The sequence below is a fragment of the Ascaphus truei genome, chromosome 2 (assembly GCF_040206685.1).
Source record: "Ascaphus truei isolate aAscTru1 chromosome 2, aAscTru1.hap1, whole genome shotgun sequence".
In the NCBI taxonomy this organism is placed as follows: domain Eukaryota; kingdom Metazoa; phylum Chordata; class Amphibia; order Anura; family Ascaphidae; genus Ascaphus; species Ascaphus truei.
The window spans coordinates 71,434,957-71,458,688 of record NC_134484.1 but is presented as its reverse complement, the minus strand read 5'-3'; the positions used below and the strand labels follow the sequence as shown (position 1 = coordinate 71,458,688).

General features: G+C 48.2%; 1 protein-coding gene across 1 annotated transcript in view; it reads left to right on the top strand.

Moving 5' to 3' along the window:
- Window positions 1–23,732, top strand: part of LOC142480740 (neural-cadherin-like) — a 149,530-nt gene that overhangs the window by 107,219 nt on the left and 18,579 nt on the right. The window contains exons 23-30 of the mRNA XM_075582702.1: window positions 2,031–2,245; window positions 3,242–3,369; window positions 5,193–5,314; window positions 5,511–5,634; window positions 6,574–6,745; window positions 17,338–17,504; window positions 18,066–18,330; window positions 20,932–21,112. Of these exons, the coding sequence (XP_075438817.1) occupies window positions 2,031–2,245; window positions 3,242–3,369; window positions 5,193–5,314; window positions 5,511–5,634; window positions 6,574–6,745; window positions 17,338–17,504; window positions 18,066–18,330; window positions 20,932–21,112 (1,374 nt within the window). The remainder of the gene's footprint in view (window positions 1–2,030; window positions 2,246–3,241; window positions 3,370–5,192; window positions 5,315–5,510; window positions 5,635–6,573; window positions 6,746–17,337; window positions 17,505–18,065; window positions 18,331–20,931; window positions 21,113–23,732) is intronic.

Here is a 23,732-nt window from a genome sequence, read left to right as displayed (position 1 = left end):
TCCACACTCTCTCACTCGCTCCCCTCCTCCATACTCACTCGCTCCTCCTCTCTCAATCCCCCCCACACACGCAACTCTTCCCCTCACATTCATTCAATTGTCCCCCAACACCACACTCAATAACTCCCCAACCCACACTCAATAACTCCCCAACCCACACTCAATAACCATCTTCCTCACAATCAATAACCCATCTCCTCACACTCAATAGTAACCCCCTTTCCCAAAATACACACACACACACACACACACACACACACACACAATAATACCCCCTTCCCAAATATATATACCCAATAACGCCCCTCCCCAATACACACATACACACACAATAACCCCCTCCCACAACATACACATAACCCTCCTCCCCCAAAACACACACTCAATAATGCCCTCCTTCCCCAAAACACACACAATAACCCACCTTCCCAAGACACACAATAACCCCCTTCCCCTTTACAACACACACAATAACGCCTTCCCCCAATACACACACACACACAACCCCCTTCTCCCTACACACACACACACACAATAACCCCCCCCCTCACCCAATACACACACACAAAATAATGCCCCCCAATACACACACACTGCTTACCTTATCTTGGGAGGAGGCCTCCGGTGCCGCGCCGATCCCGAGGGGGGAGGCGGAAGTTGGGCTCAGAAACGGGGCTGGAGCTTTCACTGAAGGCTGCCAGGGGAGAGCTGAGACATGGCAGCCAACAGAGGCCCGGGACAGTTGTCCCAGCTTTCCTCCCCTCCACCCCGGCCAGGTCCCCTAATTGAGCCACTCGTAGAGTCTGAAAGAACTAGATTGCTGACCCCTGAGTAATATTAATACAAAGATAAATATTATTACATGTTAAAATGTCTTTGTCATATGGGTAACACGTTTGATGACTTTGCTTCTGAATATAGGGGATAATGAATCAAGGCAAATTTGCATCAAAATTTACTCAAATTGTGTCATTTGTATCTTGCGTCTCTTTGCGTTAATATATCATGGTCTTTTCTCCAAGTTTTGCTTGAAAGTAAGAGTAAGGCATGATCTTTTTCCCCTGCACCCCCATGCCTGCTTTCCCCTCCCCCATCCTTACCTTGGCTCTGGAGTTCTGATGTCATGCCGCCAAGTCGTCATGGCAATGCAGCGTCAAGTGACCCCGCGGCGTTCATTTGACGCCGCGTTGCTGTGGCGACACTTCGCCAGAAGCCGCCTGAGCCAAGGTAATGGAAGTTACAGTGGCCTTCACTCCCGGCATTTAATTTAAATGCCTTCGGGAAGTGCGCCCCCGCAGAGAATCAGGGGGGCGCACCCTCCAGTTTGCGTACACCTGGGTTAGACCAATGTTTTTTTTAACCAGGGTTTATCGGAACTCTCGGGTTCCCCGGGCATCCACAAAGGGTTCCCTATAATTTCAGATAATTTTCAAATTGTACCAAATACAGAAGAATTTACAATGCATCTGATCTCTGACGCGCTATTAGAGAAGGTTGGAGGTTCCTCAGAATTTCACATTGGGTTCCTTAACCAAAAAAAGGTTGGAAACCACTGGGTTAGACTGTCAAATGGAAACCAAAGCCTTGTAGTGAAAATTCCTCTGTTCTCAATATGCTGTTAACTTGTAGCATTTTGCTAATAGATTGCTAAGGTTTTATTTATTGATCAACTGATCCAATTTCTGGACTTGGTGGCCAAATTGCAATCTCGAACTTAGAATAAGGATAGCTGTGGTCACATATAAAGTACAGTAACAATACAAATAAAAAGTAAAATGTCTGCATTGTGCTGTTTAACCCATGAAGTAACAAATATTCTTCAATGTATTTCATCATATATACTTGAGGATTGCCACCTGTCTCCTGATCATATTATACTGGCCATGTTTTGTCCTTAGGGTGATTGTTGTAAACATCTGAAGTGCATGATTCTGTTCATGAAGCCGTCTTCCATAATGAATGGGAAATGTGTATAGTTTGGACTTGTGACATGCTATGAAAACTAGCTGTTCAGGTTTATGTCATTACAGATGTGAATGCTCCCCATCGTTCCACGGACCTGAATGTCAGCAAACCAAGCACACATTTTCAGGGCAGGGTTATGCCTGGTTCCCTCCCATGGTGCTTTGTTTTGAAAGCCAAATCTCCTTGGATTTCATTACTGAAGTAGCTGATGGCCTTCTGCTCTTTAATGGTCCAATGGCAGCCAGCAAGCATGAAGAAGCAGAGGACTTCATTGCCTTAGGTGAGACTTATTCAATGTTTGTATTGTTTTCGGATGTTTTGAAACATGTGGATGGTCTCCGAACTGTTGTCTTCTATCCTATTAAGGAGATGTTTGTGGGTTTTCTGTAAAGCCCGTATTGCAGGGTTTCTCAACCAGGGTGCCGTGGTACAGTGGGGTGCCGCAACCCTCTGTCAAGGGTGCTGCGGCCTCTGGGGGAAACACTATACCGGCTGTTCAGCTGGCGCCTCCTGTGCTGTCTGGAAACTGAGAGGCTGTGATCCACCTGTACTCGCTCTCCTCTATCAGCCTAGCAACAAGGAGAGGGAGAAACGCCGAATTGCAGCCTCCCCGCCATGAATGTGCAGTGTGTGATAGAGAAAGGTGATGAGTCTGATACAGTATGTGAGAAGGAATGGGGCGGGTTGAGAAAAAGGGTGTGTGAGATCTGTGACAAGAGGGGGGAATGTGTGTGTGTGTGTGTGTGTAGGATTGCGTGTGATTTGATGAGCAGGGGTGCCCCAAGATTTAAAAAATCCTCCAGGGGTGCTTGTACTCCAAAAAGGTTGAGATTCACTGCCTTATTGTAGGGTAATTATGGCCCTAATGCCTAAATCTATTTTTCTCTAAATGGTGCTACAGTATTCCATAAAACATATTATAACCATGGAAGTCACCTTACAGCCAATTCTAGTGCATTAAGATGTCTTATGACATACTGTAGCACTGCTTAGTAAATATGGGCCTTAATGTTTTAGGGACTTCGTGCTATATTTACTAAGTGGTGCTACTCCATAAGACACCTTTTGGGGAAGACACCTGGGAGGTCCATCCAAGTGAATATCCTAGCAGGCTATTGCGACTGGAGAGAAGTGTGTGTGTGTGTGTGTGTGTGTGTGTGTGTGTGTGTGTGTGTGTGTGTGTGTGCGTGCGTGCGTGCGTGCGTGCGTGCGTGCGTGCGTGTGTCCGGGAGATTTGGCCTAATAATAAAAACAATTATTGTTTCCTTTAACCTAGCTCTTCGAAACGGGTCTCCCTCACTGGTTATTAACCATGGCTCCGGATCACTCCACCTTCACTTTTCTACAAGACTAAACGTGGCAGACCGCCACTGGCATAACATCAAAATTATTAGCAATGGAAAGGTACTGTACTTCCTAAATAAGTATTACACAGGACAGTCCATATGTTTTGGAAAGCTCAGTCAAAACGACTCTAAAACATCATCATATTAACAGGCGGCTGAGATGTGAACAATAAATGCATTGGCAACAAAACACAATACCAATGGATATAAGATTTGAGATTTGCAATGACATAGATTTGTCCCACAAATAAGAGATAGCAGGCAGGAACATTTTACACAGGATTATTTTGGCCCTTTTGCTGCCTTCAACTCATTGTCTTCCAATGCAAAAAAGGTTTGAAGATAATGTGGTCCAGGTAGCAAGGCAATTTGGGGCTCCATCGCCACAAAGGAGGTGATTCTCAAAGCTCTGATAACGGGAATTGGAGCTTGATTGGTGTCACTCCCATTTATTGCCGACGGAGCTCTGATAACCATTATCGGAGCTTTGTTAATACCCCTCAAATAGAGGCATTCTCATTTTGTGCATCAGCTTGCAAATTATCAATTTATCAACTTATCAAATTATCAACTGTCAATAAATAGGGAGAGTTAAGGAGGAATTACATCAGGGGTCCCAAACTCAGTCCTCAAGGGCCAGCAACAGGCCTGCTTTTGTGGACATCCCTGCTTCAGCACAGGTGGCTCAATCAGCGGCTCCAATTCTTTATCTTGGTTCATCATTTTTCCATTTTTTTTCTTTTCTGAATCAAGCATCTTGCTAGATTTGAGGTGGTGTAAACTGGTTGTCAGTCTCCATCAAATGTAATAAAATAGATGACCAAGTTTTTAACATTTTACACAAAAGCAGAAAGGGCTAACAAAGCTTTGTGCTTTGTTGTAAAAGTTCTCTGTTCTAAATGTATTGGAATAGATTTTTTTTTAAAAACGATCCTCATGGGCAGTTAATAGACGAAAATTCTTCATCGTATACGAATGTATTTGGAATTACCAGGTCTACACCGATCATTTGGAAGCCCAGAGCTTTAGGGCAATCTGATTGATACCTAAACCTTTAATATAGAGTACGCCAAGTGCACCACTACTTACGTCTTTTAATTGTTTAAATTACAGCAAAAATATAGCAGCTAGCAGAAAAACGGCTATGCATCAGCTCTATTTTAGCATTACAAATAGTCGGTTGTAAACCCAGGAAATGCGTCTCTTGATGATGGCATTGGCCTTTAGACTCCCCAGTGAATGCTGATTTAAAAATGATCAGTACTTAATAACAATAACAGATTAGGTTTTCAGTGACTTGAAGATTCTTCTAAATTGGATTTCTTTATTTGAATCGTCCTGAAATTGTATGTGTCGCAGGATTTTATCTTTTCTTAAAGCAGCAATCCAAGCTACCGGGTTTTATTTCTCCTTTAATATGTGCATCAATACAATCGACACAATGATAAGTAATTAGCTAAATTGCCGATCGGTCCATTTCGATCAGGGGTTCACTAAATGGCTGTAACGGCAGCAGAAGAGGACCAAAGATGCAAAGTTCTGCGGGGAAGATCATGTGACCAGGCAGTCACTAGATATAATTGGTGCAATGCAAGAAAGAGGGCAGGGCTCAAACGGGTGTGCCAGAGCCTGTTTCAGAAGAGGAAGGGGATGTGACTTTGTAAATGGTTGCCATAGAAACAAAAATGCTTGTTACATTTAAATATGTAAAAAATGACCTTTAGAGTTGATTATTTTTTTTAAATGCTACAAGTATTTTGTCATAGTACAGAACTGATTTATTAAAAAAAAACAAAAAAAAACACTCATGTAGGATATTGCTTGGTCTGCAGCTTTAAAAACCTTGTTGTTAATAAGTTTCATACTGTGTGTTTGCCTCAGCAAGTGAAGATGATGCTTGACCATTGCTCAAATGCTCCAGTGAATGAAATCAAAGGCCCTGGGGGAGCTCTAACAGATCGATCAGCATGTGAAGCTTCAGGGGAGACACCAGGGAACAAGAGGTGAGAAAATTAGTATTCATAATTATACTACTAATAATATTTGTTTGCTATGTAGTGCTGATTGTCTATGGAGTGCTATTCCTAAAATGTTCAAACACAAGCCTCTTCTTCATGAAGCTTACACTTTCATTTTGGGGGTCATTTTGTATGGATTCATGCATAACCTTGATCTTCTTATCTTTGATCACCTGGTTAGGTTCCTTGATGTTTACCAGCCGCTGCAACTGGGCGGTGTGAGAAATTCGCTACCCAACCTCCATCCTCTAATGCTCTTCAAAGGATTTATTGGCTGCATTAGGAGTTTATATGTTGATAGCAAGGTAAGGCTAAGGCTGCGTCCATAGTGCAGGAGACGGCACGAGTGCTGAAAACAAACACAAGGATGCCAATGTATTTGTGTATAGTTCGCTCGCGCAAGTGCGACGGGGAGAGCGGAGCACCATGCGACAAGATTTTGAATTTTCTACGTGTCTCCCCACCCCCCCGCCCCCCGACACGCCCCCGACACGACTCTCTGTCACCTCTGCCTGCAGGACAGGAAATCTCTCCTGCTGCAGGCGAGCGTGCGCTGCACCAAGGCACATGCACACGCCCACTTCCACTATGGCCGAGGCCTAAGAGTAAATAAATAGCTTATAGCTTAAAAAAAACAGGTGCAATGTATAGGGAGCTGTGGTTGCATTACTCTGTCAGATGTTTCATTGGTTTATGGACACTAAACATGCTTGGTGCTGTCATTGTTTCAAGTATTCTTATCTCAGTATCACACATCACACAACATACTTGAGTATGTTGCTCTCGTAGTATTTTATAGACTTGTTGCATATTTTATATACTTCATTCATTCGCTAAGTCACTCTCTCAGATGATGAAACTGTGCCATAATAGAACATTTTTCGGGAATTGTTTTAATCAGAAAACAGCACGTTATGCTTTGGAGTCTTTGATTAAGACATTGAAACTTCAACATACTTTTCTTTATTACTCGTATTGTGACTCTTTATTACTTTACTGGCTTTAAACTTATACATAGGAAGAGCAGTGTAGTGTTTATTCCACTGGTCCTTGGTATCACAAATCCCGGTTTCAGATGCAGATGTCCTGGCCAATACATTGTATCAGGGCAAGAACTCCCCGAACATGCATTATTCTACTGTACACAGGACACTCTGCATAAAAGTAACATATTATTATTTATTGAGAATAATCTCTCTGTTGACAGTATCCAAGTACAAACTGTTTTTGGGTTTCTTTATCAGATCTATGACTTGGAGCAACCAGCGGAGTCCTTAAACAGTGCCCCAGGCTGTGCTGTGACTGATAGGCTGTGTAAGAGGCCTCCCTGTGGCGACCATGGGAACTGCATGGGTGACTGGAGCTCTGTCAGATGTGACTGTCACCCAGGATATAATGGGGAAAATTGTCACACAGGTATGAACCAGCAGGGTGGCTTGACCAATCTCCACCCCATGTAACATCCCCTGCGAAAAAATCTTAACGTCTTCAGCTGTTAAGCCTGGGCCATATTCTAACCTGAGCCACACCTTACCCTGCAATAAGCAGCCACCTTACCTTCTTGTTTCAACATTATCCCTCAGTCCTTCTAGATCGTAAGCTCTCGCGAGCAGGGCCCTCATTACCTCTCTGTATCTGTTTGTGCCTGTTTGTCCTCACTTGTATGTAACTGTTTATGTTTTTGTAATATACATAACTCTCTATACCATTGTACTGCACTGCGGAATATGTTGGCGCTTCACAAATAAAGAATACTAATTAAAAAAAAGTACAGGGATTTAATAGGCATAGAAATAACAGAGGTCTCCCATCCATGTTTCCCAGGTTGTGTCTGTTAGACCAGTTGGGTTACGTTTACATAGAAATATAATATCCTCAAAATATACCAAATAAGTGCACAACTCTAGTAGCCGAACACTTGTTCTTGGTTTGTTGTAGGCTGTTACCTTTTAGTGGTCCATTGTGTAGTTGTGGAGATCCCGAGACATCACATGCCTCTTCTTAATAAAGTACTTCAGGAGAAGAGGGTTGAGAGAAACAAAAATCTCATGTTGGTCTATTAAAAAAAAAATCACTGACGGCAAAGAACCTACACAATCCGAATAAAAAGGTTTTACCTGCTTGCCAAATGACACCCTCCGGCACCAGAAAACATGTTTCACACGAATGGGACTTTTAGCACTGGGAGGTGTCTTATGATGGAATAGCATCGCTCAGTAAATGTGCCCCCTAATCCTTTTGCTGTCGGATGGCCTAGCAATGGATTGCTCTGCAATGCATTGTTGGCCCCTGTAGTACCAAAAGGGTTTTGTACACAGAAGCATAGAACTTGCGCCTGATGAAGGGCCAATCTATTTAATGTTTTATTACTGTTCAGTCCCTTTTTTTTATTTTTTAATCCCAATCCCTTTTATTTCACCTCTTCCGCCACTGCCCTGCGATGTATGTGTTAGGTTATTGAAATAGCAAATGATTACAGGATTACATTGCCTCATATTTAACCCCTTCGCTGACAAAGGTACCAGCTATGGTGCCTTCCATGCGATGTATACAAAAAGGATGAATCTGTTTTGCAAGGAAATAACGGGAGAAAATAGCAACAATCAAACAATGTTTTTTTTAAGCATGCTGACTACTCATAGTGGATTCACATTGGGGGATTAATATGGTGAGCAATTGAGGTTAGTACCAAAATGCTTAAGGCGTTTTTTTAAGACTTGGACGGTGCAAGCTTTCCTGATCTTTATATTGAGGTTGGTCCAAAGCCTGGGACCGTCTGCTGAGAATGCTCTTTTTGCACTCCTGATGGATTTGAATCAAGAAGCACTGAGCCGCGTGTTGTTGGTTGCTCTGAGTAGTCTTGTTGGCAGATATGGAGTGATGTGTTCCCGTGATGTATGTTAGTGCTGGGCCATGTGTGGTCGTATAGATTTTAGAGAGTACGTTGAATTCAGTTTGCTGTGTGATTGGTAGCCAGCGACCTTCTCTCGGAATTCCACTGACGGGATCATATCTGTGCAGGTTTCTGATAGTTCCAGCTGCGGTATTCTGAATTGTCTGCCTGTACCTAACTGAAGAAAGGATAAGTGAATTGCAGTAGTCAAGTCTGGGGGTGCCCATGGAATGGGTGACATTGTACAGGTCTTCTTTCTTCCAAGGAGAGGCGCAAGTCTCATGATGGGGAGGAGGTGGTAGAGACAGGACTTGTTCTTCCATTGAAGATTACTATCAATGGTGGCGCACAAACTTTTCACTGTCTTGGAGGGTGCTGTGGTATTAGATTTGTATGTTTTGTCAGATACTTCAGTTTATCAGTTTGGTTTTGATGTCTTATGATGATACCCTGTGTCTTGTGCATGTTTTGTTTTAGTCAACTGGCATCCATCTACGTTCTTATATTTGCAATGCAAGTTTCAAAATCAGCTGAGTGAGATGACGAACAAAGAGTAATAGTCACATAAAGCGTGGTGTCATCTGCATATCGGTGATACTTGAGACCATGACTTGCAATGTTAAAGAGATAAGAGAACAGAGCCTTGAGCCTGACGGATTTTTTCTCCCAGAATCTTATTGTTTTATTGGTGGGTTTGCATAACATTAACACATCGGTTGTTATTAAATACACAATCCTGACTACTCAACGCATAAAAGTCTTAGGTATGTTTCTCTACATGGGTTCAGCAATTACAGGGTTGCTAAACAACAATAACATTTTAATAATAATAATAATAACAATGTGTAACATTAAACACATGTAACCTTTTATTCTCCCATCCCCCTCTCTGTCATTCTCCCCCCCCTCTCTGTCATCCCCCCCTCTCTGTCATTCACCCCCCTCTCTGTCATTCTCCCCCTTCTCTCTGTCATTCCCCCCCTCGCTGTCATTCTCCCCCTCGCTGTCATTCTCCCCCTCTCTCTGTCATTCTCCCCCCTTCTCTCTCATTCACCCCCTTCTCTCTCATTCCCACCCACGCACTGTAATTCTCCCCCCACTGTCATTCTTCCCCCTCTCTGTCATTCTCCCCCCCCTTCTCTGTCATTCCCCCTGTCATTCCCCCCCTTCTCTCTCATTCTCCCCCCCGTCTATGTCATTCCCCCCCTCTCTCATTCTTCCCCCCTCTCTGTCACTCTCCCCCTCTCTCTGTCATCCCCCTCTCTTTCACTTGCCCCCCCCTCTCTCTGTCATTCTCCTCCCCTCTCTTTCTCTGTCATTCTCCCCCATCTCTCTCTCTCTTCCCCTCTCCCCCATCTCTCTCTCTCTCTCTCTTCCCCCCCCTCTCTCTCTCTCTCTCTCTCTCTCTCTCTCTCTCTCTCTCTCTCTCTCTCTCTCTCTCTCTCTCTCTCTCTCTCTCTCTCTCTCTCTCTCTCTCTCTCTCTCTCTCTCTCTCTCTCATTGTTCTCCATCTCTGTCTCTGTCATTCCCCTCCCTCTGTCATTCTCCCCTCTCACTCTCTCTGTCATTCTCCCTCATCTCTCTCTCTGTCATTCTCCCCCATCTCTGTGTCATTCTCCCACCTCCCTCTCTATCAGTCTCCCCCTTTCTCTCTGTCATTATCCCCCTCTCTCTCTCTTTCATTCTCTCCCCACTCTTTCTCCGTCCTTGTCTCTCCCCCCCTCTCTGTCATTCTCTCTCTCCTCCTGACAAACACACACTCGGAGGACAGCCACAGAAAACACACACACACACATCAGAACAGAACACACAGTGACACACACACCCTCACCTCTCTCTGGTCCACGCCATTTCCTCCTCTGCTTTGCCCTGCCCCCAGGCTCCTTATAACCTCCGACGACAGAGACAGAGGGGTTCCCCAAAAGAGCTTGCTGGGGTTTTGCGTTTTGTTATCCTTATAACCCCTCCTGATTGGTTGCTGTTGGGTAATGCAGCCAATCAGGATGGAGGAAACTGCCCAGCTCTTTCCTGCTTGAGGAAATCCCCCTGCAGTGTTAGAAATTGTCCGCCCCCCAAAGTCTGCCACCCTAGGAGGTAACGTAGTTGGCCTAATGGTTGCACCGACCCTGCAGAGAGCAGCAGACATAGTAAGGCAGGGAGTGCAAAGAGGAGCAGGGCATGATGTGGGAGAGAGTAAGGCCGCAGCCAGGGTGAAGCGGAGCGCGTGCGCTCGTTCATAGCACGATCAGAATGATAATTCTGAATGCTTTTGTCCAGGGTGCGGGTACGTGCGCGCCCGTGCCTATGAGCTTGCTGCTTGCCGAGACAGACAAATTTGATTTTGCTGCTAACTGATGCGTCACGTGAACGGTTCGTCCAATGAGGGCGAACAGCTCCATGACATCATGGCCACGCTCCACGATACGCCCCCACACACGCGCATCTAGCTGGCCAGGAATCGCACGGCCAAGCAGAGCGCATGAAGTCAAGGCGCTCGAGCGCCAGCACGCTTGCTCCCAGCCTGGCAGCAGCCTAAGGTGGGGAATTGTGGACAAGAGACAGCAAGGCATTACAGGGAGGAGTGAAAACAAAGAGTCATGTTTAATTAATCACCTTTAAGATATGTGTAGCCAGGTCATCTTTTTCCCCCTGCGACCCCCCCGGGCGCCTCCGTGGTCACGGACGCTGTCGGGTACTGCCAGCGGCAAGCGGCAGACCCGACGGCCATTCAGGAGGGTGGGGGCCGAGGAGGGAGCTCGCCGGAGTGCAGGAGATCTCCGGCGGCTCTTGCACAGGGCGCCGCCATGTTGCGCCGGTTCGCGCATGCGCAGAGAGTCCCCGGCGGCCCGAGATAGTCGCGCATGCCAGGAGAGTCGCGCGAGAGGTAGGGAGAGATTGCGGCGGCCATTAGGGGTTAGTGTAAGCACAGGGAAGGCGCGCACGCGGCCCCAATGTTACAGTAAGGGCCTTGGGACTACAATTCCCAGGAGGCATAGGGAGACAGGCACCAGGTGCCTCATAGGAGCCAATAGGGCTGCAGGACTGCCAGGAGAGCAAGTGGATACATTTGGCGGGCTTGCAGCTACGTTGTCAGTCAGAGGAAGGAGCAGTCAAGGGAAGGAGGTAGGGTACAGGAGCGAGGGACTCCCTGTACTAGGCCAGCACCCCCTTGGCCCAAGATGGCCCTGAGTCCCCCAGTAGTGTGAGTGTTGCCAGGGATAGCCCTCAGGATAGGGAACCTGTCACTTACTTTAGTTAGCAACTGGGGAACAGAAGGGAAGGTAGGGACAGCTGGGGGGTTTCATAGCGGTAACCAATCCGGGGAGCCATAGCCCAGGGTCCTGTTGTGAATTAGTGGCACGAGACAGCTGGGGGGTTCATAGCGGTAACCAGTCCGGGGAGCCATAGCCCAGGGTCCGTGTTGCGAGTGGCGAGGCCACTGGGGGGGTTTCATAGCGGTAACCAATCCGGGGAGCCATAGCCCAGGGCGGCGTTGCGCGTAGTACGAGGCAACTGGGGGGGGTTCATAGCGGTAACCAGTCCGGGGATCCATGGCCCAGGGCCCGTATTATGAGTAGGGTGGGTACAAGACCTACCTATATAGGATAGGCAACCCCGAAGGCCCTAGGAGAGTGACCCTTAAGCCACTTAAGGATGCTGTGCTATAGGGACGGCCTGTAGTGCAGGGTGTGTCACGTTGCTGTATCGTTAGAAAGGGACTCAGCGGATGCTGCGGTTCCAGTGACGGAGTTCGGACCCACGTTGAGGGTCACAGAGAATATCGCCAGGATAGGATCAGACGGATTCATCACGCGTCTGACCCTTTGTGAAGCGTTGCTGATCCGAGCACTGGAGTGCTCGGCAGGTATCTACAGTTCTAAGTGCACCAACGGGCCCTTAGCTTAATAGTGACTGCGCAGTCACCCATTGATTCTCTGCAAGAGTGCGGGACATTGGGTGGGGTTCTTTGGACACTGGGTGGGATCACCTAGTGTTGGGGAATCGTCCTGCGAGACGTCACGGTTAGTGTCTCCTCCTGAGAGGGACACGGGTTATATTATGAATGTGATGTGTCGTATTACATGTTAGTAAAGTCCTTAGTTATTATACCCCATTGTGTATGTGATCATTGAGTTTGTCCTGCGAGGATCCACTCCCTCTCTGGTGGGAGCCATCGCAGGTGGAGGCGCTGCACCTATTGAGTAAGTGGTTACCCCTAGTATAATTGCCCCAGGTTCCCAGTGGCGGAAGCTCAGCCCTCCTGTGAGCCTACAGGTATACGCACCACACCGGTAACACTGCATGTTCTACTCACCCACACTATATATATGCGATTGGGTGGGGTGGAATACCCGTTACATTTGGAGGCGCTGCTGAGAGAGACCTGGGGTGCCCTGTTCCATTTTTTTCTAAATTGTCCAAGTCCTAATTTTTTCCACCATGGTTGTCAAGTCCGGACACGAGGTCCTCGCCTGGGCCTTGAGGATAAAAAATCTTAGTCCCCGCCGTGTGGTGGCCTTAGAAGGCGTTCCCGCCAATATATCTGAAGATGAGATCTATGAGCATATGCGTAAAATCCCTGGGTGGCAGCACGCTCTTCTTATAGACTTAGAGCCAGCTTCCACGTCCCCGTGGAGATCGCGACTTTTTGTTGTGTCATCCTCAAGGGATATATGCCCGTCCGAGTCACCGTCCATGTTATTTATGCCCGGGTGTCCCCCTGAGGGTTACCCTTTAGTATACGCTGACCCCACGCCATGGCAACTTCCTCCAAGTGAGATGCGTGCACGTGATACCGCCCCCACGGCGCAGACTGATTTTGCAGAAAACCATCCGGGACTGGCGGGAAAACCAGAGCCCCGCCCCCGCAATGTGAGTGACTCAGTGCAGAGCCAGAGCCATCCAGTGATAGAGCACACCCCTCCTTTAAATTCCACCAGGGGGAGTGAGCACAGTGAACAGCCATTAGACCCTTCTATTCACCAGGAGGAAGAGGAGGAGGAAGGCATTGTCGTGGACATGGAATATTTTCTTTCTGAGCAGGAAACCGAGATAGACTGTCAGGACATACACCCCAATATGTATGTGGCCTGGCGTGCGCCCGGAGTAGATTCTCTTCTCTTCATATGCTCCTGCCTGCAAGAAGCCCACGCTCAGGGAGCCAAAGTGTCTCGGTTATCCCTCGACTACAGGACCATCGAGGTGGAAGGAGAAATGGGCATACAGTGTTTTAGCCCCACTTGTAACTGTTCTAGAGAGACATTGACATGGTGGTCATACTGTGAGTGTTGCGGTGTGCGGTTATTGAAGTCTATTGTTCCCCAGCATGCCGAACCAGCAGAGGAGACAGAGGAATCACAGCATACAGAGCCTGCTGTGGGCCCGTGTGCCCTACCACGGCCAGTCCGGCCTACAGAGGTACCATCGGTCCCAGGCTTGGGATCAGTACCTGTTGACGACGACAGGGGTGAGTTGACTGCCCCAGGGGTGTTGGGTGTGAGCCTCCAGGTGACCGCGGAGCACGATAGCTTCTTAAGTCTGGACACCTGGGCGAATGGCTCCACTCGACATCGCGTCCTGGCGGAGGTGTCCCCCCTAGAAGATAGCTGTCCTACAGTGCGAGTGGACCAGTACCCACTGCCTATCATTCCAGAAGAAGAGAAACCCATCGCAAGCCAGCAGAGTGGTAAGGAACCCCCTTGCTCCCCACAGGCTCCGATGGAGGTGGCCGTGCAACAGGCCAGAGTTACGGTTCCTGATCTGAGTGAGAGCCCGTGCGCTCCAACCCAAATGGTCCCAGGACTGGGATCCAACGCTCCCGAGTTTAAGGACAGCAAGTGGACTGCCCCAGAAGTACAGGAGGCAGGTCCCGAGACAGCCGAGGTGGGAACTGACAGCGTCCCCGAGGACCTGTTGGCCACCGAGAATCACCGCAGGGGTAAGGTGTCTACTCTTTACCCCCTGCCAGGTGAAGCAGAGACTTTGAGTAAAGAGACAGTGTCCAGTTCTCGCTTCTCAGTGGAAGCTGAGCACGTATGTAGGGACAAGGACTATGTGGCAAAGGAGCTGGTAGAAGTTGCCTCCTTTGCGCCCAAGAAGAAGCGGCCCATCCGCCAAGTAGTGGACCGTGGGAAAGGTCTTGGCCGCCTGGCCTGCTGTTTCCAAGGCGTGGATGACCAGGTAAAGACCGGGTTGAAAGACACTGTGCTATTCCTTCCACCAGGGGGAGGAAGTAGTACTGAACCAGTGACTGTCACCCCAGAGTGTGCTCTTCAAGAGAATTTTCTGGGAGAGGCTCACGGACGCAAAAGTGAGGTACCCCCACCTGATCAGTTAGGGGCACCCCACAAATGGTCTCAGCAAGCAGCTGATACTCAGCTGGCCTTGGGTAATAGTGGGTGTGATATGCCATGTAATTTTGCATTGTGTGAAAATGTGCCATGTTTTGAGGATGTTGCAGTCGATCTGTTAAGTGTACGGGGTATGCCATGCCATTTTTCAGTGTGTAAAATTGTACCATGTTATGTCGTTCCCCAAGCGAGGGCGTTGTGTTTTTCACCAGGGGGAGAGTGTAGCCAGGTCATCTTTTTCCCCCTGCGACCCCCCCGGGCGCCTCCGTGGTCACGGACGCTGTCGGGTACTGCCAGCGGCAAGCGGCAGACCCGACGGCCATTCAGGAGGGTGGGGGCCGAGGAGGGAGCTCGCCGGAGTGCAGGAGATCTCCGGCGGCTCTTGCACAGGGCGCCGCCATGTTGCGCCGGTTCGCGCATGCGCAGAGAGTCCCCGGCGGCCCGAGATAGTCGCGCATGCCAGGAGAGTCGCGCGAGAGGTAGGGAGAGATTGCGGCGGCCATTAGGGGTTAGTGTAAGCACAGGGAAGGCGCGCACGCGGCCCCAATGTTACAGTAAGGGCCTTGGGACTACAATTCCCAGGAGGCATAGGGAGACAGGCACCAGGTGCCTCATAGGAGCCAATAGGGCTGCAGGACTGCCAGGAGAGCAAGTGGATACATTTGGCGGGCTTGCAGCTACGTTGTCAGTCAGAGGAAGGAGCAGTCAAGGGAAGGAGGTAGGGTACAGGAGCGAGGGACTCCCTGTACTAGGCCAGCACCCCCTTGGCCCAAGATGGCCCTGAGTCCCCCAGTAGTGTGAGTGTTGCCAGGGATAGCCCTCAGGATAGGGAACCTGTCACTTACTTTAGTTAGCAACTGGGGAACAGAAGGGAAGGTAGGGACAGCTGGGGGGTTTCATAGCGGTAACCAATCCGGGGAGCCATAGCCCAGGGTCCTGTTGTGAATTAGTGGCACGAGACAGCTGGGGGGTTCATAGCGGTAACCAGTCCGGGGAGCCATAGCCCAGGGTCCGTGTTGCGAGTGGCGAGGCCACTGGGGGGGTTTCATAGCGGTAACCAATCCGGGGAGCCATAGCCCAGGGCGGCGTTGCGCGTAGTACGAGGCAACTGGGGGGGGTTCATAGCGGTAACCAGTCCGGGGATCCATGGCCCAGGGCCCGTATTATGAGTAGGGTGGGTACAAGACCTACCTATATAGGATAGGCAACCCCGAAGGCCCTAGGAGAGTGACCCTTAAGCCACTTAAGGATGCTGTGCTATAGGGACGGCCTGTAGTGCAGGGTGTGTCACGTTGCTGTATCGTTAGAAAGGGACTCAGCGGATGCTGCGGTTCCAGTGACGGAGTTCGGACCCACGTTGAGGGTCACAGAGAATATCGCCAGGATAGGATCAGACGGATTCATCACGCGTCTGACCCTTTGTGAAGCGTTGCTGATCCGAGCACTGGAGTGCTCGGCAGGTATCTACAGTTCTAAGTGCACCAACGGGCCCTTAGCTTAATAGTGACTGCGCAGTCACCCATTGATTCTCTGCAAGAGTGCGGGACATTGGGTGGGGTTCTTTGGACACTGGGTGGGATCACCTAGTGTTGGGGAATCGTCCTGCGAGACGTCACGGTTAGTGTCTCCTCCTGAGAGGGACACGGGTTATATTATGAATGTGATGTGTCGTATTACATGTTAGTAAAGTCCTTAGTTATTATACCCCATTGTGTATGTGATCATTGAGTTTGTCCTGCGAGGATCCACTCCCTCTCTGGTGGGAGCCATCGCAGGTGGAGGCGCTGCACCTATTGAGTAAGTGGTTACCCCTAGTATAATTGCCCCAGGTTCCCAGTGGCGGAAGCTCAGCCCTCCTGTGAGCCTACAGGTATACGCACCACACCGGTAACACTGCATGTTCTACTCACCCACACTATATATATGCGATTGGGTGGGGTGGAATACCCGTTACATATGCTAGATCAGCGTATGTTATGCTGGGTACAGCTAGTTTAATATAAAATCATACAGTTGTTTTCTTTTTCTGAGAAATATTGATCTAATGCACTTTTTGCTGGGTATGTTACAAATGGCCCCCATTGTAAAGTGGGTAGTAACTCACCATTGACCTATGCATTTGTGGGATTTCTGCAGAATCCTTTCTTGGGTTAGGTACAGTATAAGCCCTTAATAAAAAATGTATTGAATATTCAATGATATTTGCTATTGCTTACATTTTTTATTTTATTTTTAAACTTCCTACGAGGGACTGTATTTTAAATATTTAATAGGGTTTGAACTTCAATCCTGAGTTAAATCCATGAAGCATATTATGCCTGTAACCCTTCTACTTTTAACTACTTACTGGGCCACACGTGGCCTACGCTCAGACGGCGAGAAGAATACGGACACGGTATACGGGTGATACAACAAGTTTAGTTATCCACTAATAACTTGGGTACCCTGTGATCCTCATTTGAGGATCCCTACACACAGTATATGCACACAACACAATCCCCAATAATGCTGTGTTGGTGTGAATCAGTGTCAGTGGTGCATTAGTCACCCAATTCTGGGTATATTGGCTTGTGATGGTTGTGGCACACTGTGGGCGTTTGTTGTGTACTAACTGTTTGCTGCTCTCATGTCCATCACGGTCACATGTCCAGAGCACAATGGAGAGGAACCTGCCAGGGGGCAGCGCGAGTGTGTGGAGCTCATCATACATATCCTATGTGAGATTAGAATTGCATCATTTCATTGTGGTGTTTTCTTCCAATTAGTTCTGCAGGAATGGACCTTTGAAAGGGACAGCTGGATTCATTACCAGATCCAAGCTTCTCTTAGTCTGCAGACCACCCATGTACAATTGATGGCTCGTACACGTGATTCATTTTGCACTCTGCTCAGCCTAGCATCAAAAGACAGAACTTCTTTCCTGAGACTAGAGGTGAGACACATGAACATTATCTTTCAGGTCCTCTGTCATTTAATAGTCTCTTCTTTATGAACCTGCTTAGGCACCCAACCTTCATAACACCCCTGCGACGTTCAAATCCCCAGTAGTAAAATCCATCTCAACTATTTTTAAATCTGTTCGGGATATAAGGTCAGGACAATGGCCCTTATGTAATATGCTGGGAAGTCTTCTTCCCCATTCAACCACTGCCTTAACTACATGACCATAAATCAGCAAGTCCGCCTCAAATACAGCCTTAGCTTGTTAATAGGTAGAATACAGCACCAGGTGCGTCTAACATGCCCTGAAACTTCAGTCGTTTAGACTGCAGCGCAACCAAGGAGTTGTAGTCTAAGTGGCTGGGAGATCCCCAGGAGTATCTCTGCCTGTGTTTCGATGTTACAAACATACTGGTAAATGCAATGATTACCGGGACCATTTAGACCTCTGCAGACATTCAGGCATGATTTCATTTTGTTTTTACGTTAATCCCTTTAAAAACTATACCTTATGGTAGGTGTTACTTCTTCTCTGACTCTGTTTTCTCTGGAGGTGGCTGATGGACATTTTGCAGTGCGTTTTAATTTTGGAGACCGGGAGAACTTTCTGAGGCTGCTAACTTTGCGGATTGATCATGGCCAGTGGACTCTTCTGAGCTTGGAGCGTTATGACAACGCCGTCACGTTACGCATTGGCAGAGGTGGAGGGGACCGCGAGGTGACATCGGTGATGGGGAAAAGCAAGTTGTTTGAAGTTGATTCATCAAACATTGTACTAGGAAACAGCTTACCGCAGCAAGCAGAGCATGATTTTCAAGGTGGGTGTTTCTATAAAGCCAGGTGGAGGAAGCAGACCTGTCATAATGGTGCCATAAGACACCCTTCAGCTCATTCACTTCAATAGGACGGAAAGTGTCTTATGGCAAAGTTTCATATGGTTCAGCGCCGCATAATACATATGGTCCATAGTGTTATATTCCTTACAGTAGTGGTTCCCAGCTCCAGTCCTCAAGTACCCCCCAACAGGTCAGGTTTTAAAGATATCCCAGCTTCAGCACAGGTGGCTCAATCAGTGGCTCGGTCATTTTGATTGAGCCACCTCTGCTGAAGCAGGGATATCCTTCAAACCGGATCTGTTGGGTGGAAGTTAAGGACTGGAGCTGGCAATTACTGCTTTACAGATATGCAATCAATAGTCACAAGGTCAAAAGTAAGGGTATGTGTGTCTGTGTTTGGGGAACTCACTGGAAGGGAATGACTTCGGGAACCTCCGGACAGTTGGCGGTGAATGAAGGAATCGCTGGGATTCTGTCAGCGGAGGACTTGGGAGGTTATTTATCAAACTATCAGAAAAATCCCCAGATTTATAAAAGTGAAAACAAAATCTCATTGACAGCAATAAGATTTTTTTTGTGACTAATTGGGGGTAGCTGTTTCACACTTGTGTTGCCCAGTTTTGCAGCCAGGAGACTATGATAAATAAATCGGGTCATCTTCCTGGCAAGCAATAGGAAGGGTCACTGCTGGGCCTTTAATTAAGGCCATTGTAAGGTTAGCGGGTGCAGATTCAGGCATGCGTGTTCCTGCTGCTGCGGCAGCGCACACCCCGCAGGTGAATGATTCTGCAAGGGCAGGTCATTGCAGAAAGCTGCTACGGGTGGGAGTTGCGCCAGCGAGCATAGAAAGGAGGGACCCCGGGATTGTATTGTATGTCTTTATTTATATAGCGCCAAAAGTGTACTCAGCGCTTCACAAAGAATACAGTACAGGAATTATAATTATACAATATGTGCAGCAAAATCAGACAATAGGAAAGGAAATCCCTGCCCCGAAGAGCTTACAATCTAAGAGGTATGATGTGAGACTTACAGAGACAGCAGGTGAGGGAATAAGTGCTGTGTATGGCCGTTTGAAAGGTTTCTGCTGGTGTGCCGGTCCTGGGCTAATATAAGGGCATTAAATAGTCCCATTGGTGGTGGCTGGTTGGGGGGTCAGTGCGGGGTAGTAACCTTGCCAGACGGGACTCATTGTTAAGGTAATGCCTGGCAGGGCAGCCAACAGAAATCATGGGGCCTAGGACAAAAGAAAGGAGCAGGACTCACTTATATTGCAGATTCCTGTATGTTGAATTTTCTTCCACCAAGACTATTTGAATTGTGAATGTGATCAGTTACCTTATTCATTGCAGCACTATAAACTGGAACTGTGTTCTATAACCTTTAGATGAGTGAGTGGGTGGGTGAGTGACTGCCTGGGAGGTTGACTGACTTTGACCGAGTGGGTGCTGCTTCCTGCCTCCTTGCCCACCAGGCACTCCCCCCTCTGCCCCCGATATCCCCGCAGCTGCTGCCTGGGGCGGGAGGTAAGTTCGGGGGTGCGGGGTGGGGGGAGTCAGGGGAGGGCGGGGGGTCACTGGCAGGCTAATTTCGCGGCTGCTGCCCGGGGCAGGAGGCGCGCGCGGGGGAAGCTGGGTTGGTATATAGGACTGACTCCATCCACCCCCCCCCCCTTTTTTTTTCACCCAACCCTCCTGATTTTGGTTCAAATTTTCTGATTAACATTTCTATATGTAAATCATTAGTACAACAACTGTGTTTACGGATATGAAAATATATACTGATACATGTCAAAAAAAAAAAAGAACATGCAGAAGTTACTGTAGCCCCGATAAATTTGTTTATCAGAAGAAATTTGTCCCCATTTCTATTGAATTAGTTTGTTGGTCACCAGTCTTGCATTTAACAACAACTTTACAGTAAGAGTGTGTGTGTGTGTGTGTGTGTGTGTGTGTGTGTGTGTGTGTGTGTGTGTGTGTGTGTGTGTGTGTGTGTGTGTGTGTGTGTGTGTGTGTGTGTGTGTGTGTGTGTGTGTGTGTGTGTGTGTGTAACTGGTTGGAAATGCATTTTAGGTCATTCAGCAAACACAACTCTAAGGCCTAGGATATAGTACAGATGCGACGGAGCGCATGGCGTCGCGCGCGCCTGTACGAGAAGTGATCCGTGGCCTGTAGGATTCCTATGATGTGCATGACACGGAGGCGGGGCTGTGACGTCACGTTAGCGGTTCCCCCTCATTGGCTGAACCGTGCATGTGACCCGGCCCTTGCGCAACAAAATCCCAAAATGTAGTCTCGCGGGAAATCGGCCGCACATCGCCCTTATGCACGTGTGCAGTCGCGCTCTCTGTGGCCGTCCTCATTGAGGTACGGCCTTTTGTTTGCGTCGCGTGGACTATAGGCGTGGCCCTAGCTGCAGAAGGAGCAGCCAGTGTAGAGCAGTCTGCCGTTCAGAACGTTTGCCTCGCTGCTGATACTAAGAATATTCTTACATAATGAAAAGACTGTTGTACTCCATGAAATGACAATTGTTTGCGTTGATTTTTGGCTGAGGCTGGCATTCTCGGATCTTATGTTTGTACAGGTTGCCTACGTGACGTTCGTCTGAATGGTAACCGGCTGCCCTTGGATGGGAAAAGTAATGGGTACAGCTTAATTATCAGCCTGCAGGCAGTCAGCACTGGATGCCATTCAGATGCCTGCAGAAATGAGCCGTGCCCAAGTCCTTTTAACTGCATTGATTTATGGAGAAAACACGAATGCAGGTAGTTTTCTCTAGCATAATGCTGATCCCATTAGTACTGTTACAAAAAATGTAATCTAGCAAACAATGAACATATCCCAATCATTAGAATAATCGTATTAGTGTGTGTTAAATGTCACAGTATATGTTGTGTACTTTGAAAAATACTTGGTAAAAGAACCATCAGATACATTTATGGGAATGAGGGGGAGTTGTTAGAAGTTTCATTGGTCCTCAGAGTTCTGATTGGAGGCCACAGGGATGGTGCTTTCATTGGAGAGATGAGACTGCGTTTAACCTTTTCACTTCCAGTGAGGTTTGCCTTTCTGGCAGCAAATACATTAAAGGTGCAACTCTTCAAAACAAGTTTTTAAATGACCTCAGAAAACCTCAGTATTATAGTTGCTGAATCTTACCTAGCTGAGGTAGGATAGGGAGGGCTCTCAGCAGAGGGGAGCTCAGCCCCAAGTTGGGCTTCCGGGGCGAGGTGAACGTCATCCCGCCGCCCCGGGCCCCAGATTAGTGAGCTACCTGAGCCACCTGATTGCGATTTGTACAATGTTAGTTTAGAGAACATGTGGTAAGCACACTTTATTGATACATAGAACAACTAATCATTTCTATGAGAGAAAATGACATATTGCCACAACGGAAAAAGGAAAAGAGTCAACATCAACAAATAATATGCAGTGTCACAGATTACCTATAAATGTTTATTGTAAAAAAACAGATTCATGATTGTGCTAGTATGCTAACTACACAAATTCTTACTTATTAGTGGTTAGTAGTGTAAGGGGGTCACCCCCGGTTCCCCTGATCTTCCTTTGCCCCCTGCCTTACCCCTGTGGCAGTGGAGGAAGGGGACGGCGACTTCTCCCGGCGGGCACCTCCCTCTTGGTTATGGCGCGAGCTTCGCCCATGCGCAGTAAAGATCGCGCACGCGGTCCCCATAGAAAAGAGCTGTGCCAAGAACTACAATTCCCAGCAGCCTCTGGGGACTGCACTTTCACCCTTGTCACAGGCAGCATTGAAGCCAATAGAGCTGGCAGATTCTCATGCTGCAGAGTTGCAACAATGTTGTGTGCAGACAGGGTTTTTTTCAGTTGCAGCACTTAGGCAGAGAGAGACCGGAGCAGCCCAGGGAAGGAGGTAGGGTACAGGAGTCAGGGACTCCCTGTACTAGGCCAGCACCCCCGGGGCCCGAGATAGCTCAGCTCCCCAGTAAAGTGAGTGTTGCCAGGGACAGCCCTCAGGTTAGGGACCCTGTCACTTGCATTAGTGGGAGCTGGGGAACAGAAGGGAAGAAAGGTATCAGCGGACGTAGTGTTAAGTTGCAGGGTGTTGCTGCATGCGCTGATAGTGATCAGTTAAGTGAGTTGGAGTCAGGGAGCTGTGAGGGAAGGAAGGGTGCGGGGAGCGAGTGCAGCTCCTGCCCCATATAGGTACCCACACCCCAGGTAGGCCCCAACTCTCCACTAGTTTAGTGGGTAAGTGCTTAGGGAGGCCCAAGATAGGGACGCTGCCCTTAGTATAGAGTGCTGCCTTGTCAGAGTCACGGCTGTTAGTGCTGTGAGGTCTGACAGGCAGGCACCTTGTTGCGCAGCACGTTGGCTGCAGCATCCAGTGAGCTACAGCTTGCTGCTGTAGGCGCTGGGACTCGTTAGGTCTTAGTAAGTACAGTCAAGGCTGGGAAGAGTTAGGGGAGTGGGGCAGGTTATTAACCCCGGTAGGCCTCTAGGAGTTTTCCCCAAAGCCACTTTAGGTTGCGGTACCACAGGGACAGGCCCTAGGTTAGGGTTCCTGTCACGTTAGTACCAAGTGTTAGTTAGGGACTCAGCGGAAGCTGCGGTTCCTGTAAAGCGGTTCGGACCCACGTTGGGGTCCGCAGAGACTATTCCAGAGGGAGACCGCCCTGGCGGTCTGCGTACAAAGGAGTTCGGTTGGAGGATCAGATGGATTCATCACACGTTTGACCCTTTGCGAAGCCAGTTGCTGATCCGAGTACCGGAGTGCTCGGCAGGTACCATACAGTCATAAGTGCACCAACGGGCCCCTTAGTGTAACTGTGACTGCGCAGTCACCCACGTTCTCTCCAAGAGTGCGGGACATTGGGAGGGATTCTCGGGACACTGGGTGGGATCACCTGGTGTTGGGGAAGCGTCCTGCGCGACGCCGTAGGTGTCTCCTCTAGAGAGGGACACAGGTTATATAAAGGTATTGCGTGATATGTTATATTGCTTGTTAGTAAAGTCACTCGTTAATATATATATTCCCGTGTATGTGATTATTGTATTGTCCTGCGAGGAACCACTCCCCCTCTGGTGGGAGCCATCGCAGGTGGAGGCGCTGAATTGAATAAGTGGTTACCCCTAGTATAATTGCCCCAGGTTCCCCGTGGCGGAAGCTCAGCCCTCCTGCGAGCCAACAGGTAATGCACCACACCTATGGTAACACCGTATGTTCCTTGCACCCACATCAGATCTGCGATTGGGGGGGGGGAATACCCGTTACAGTAGTATCACATAAAAATGGTATTTTAATGTAAACACGACCTTTTGATTTAGACATCGTAAAAAAAAAAAAGGATATTCAATTATGCATTAATAGGGTAGTAAAAATATAAGGAGGTACCTTAGAACAGG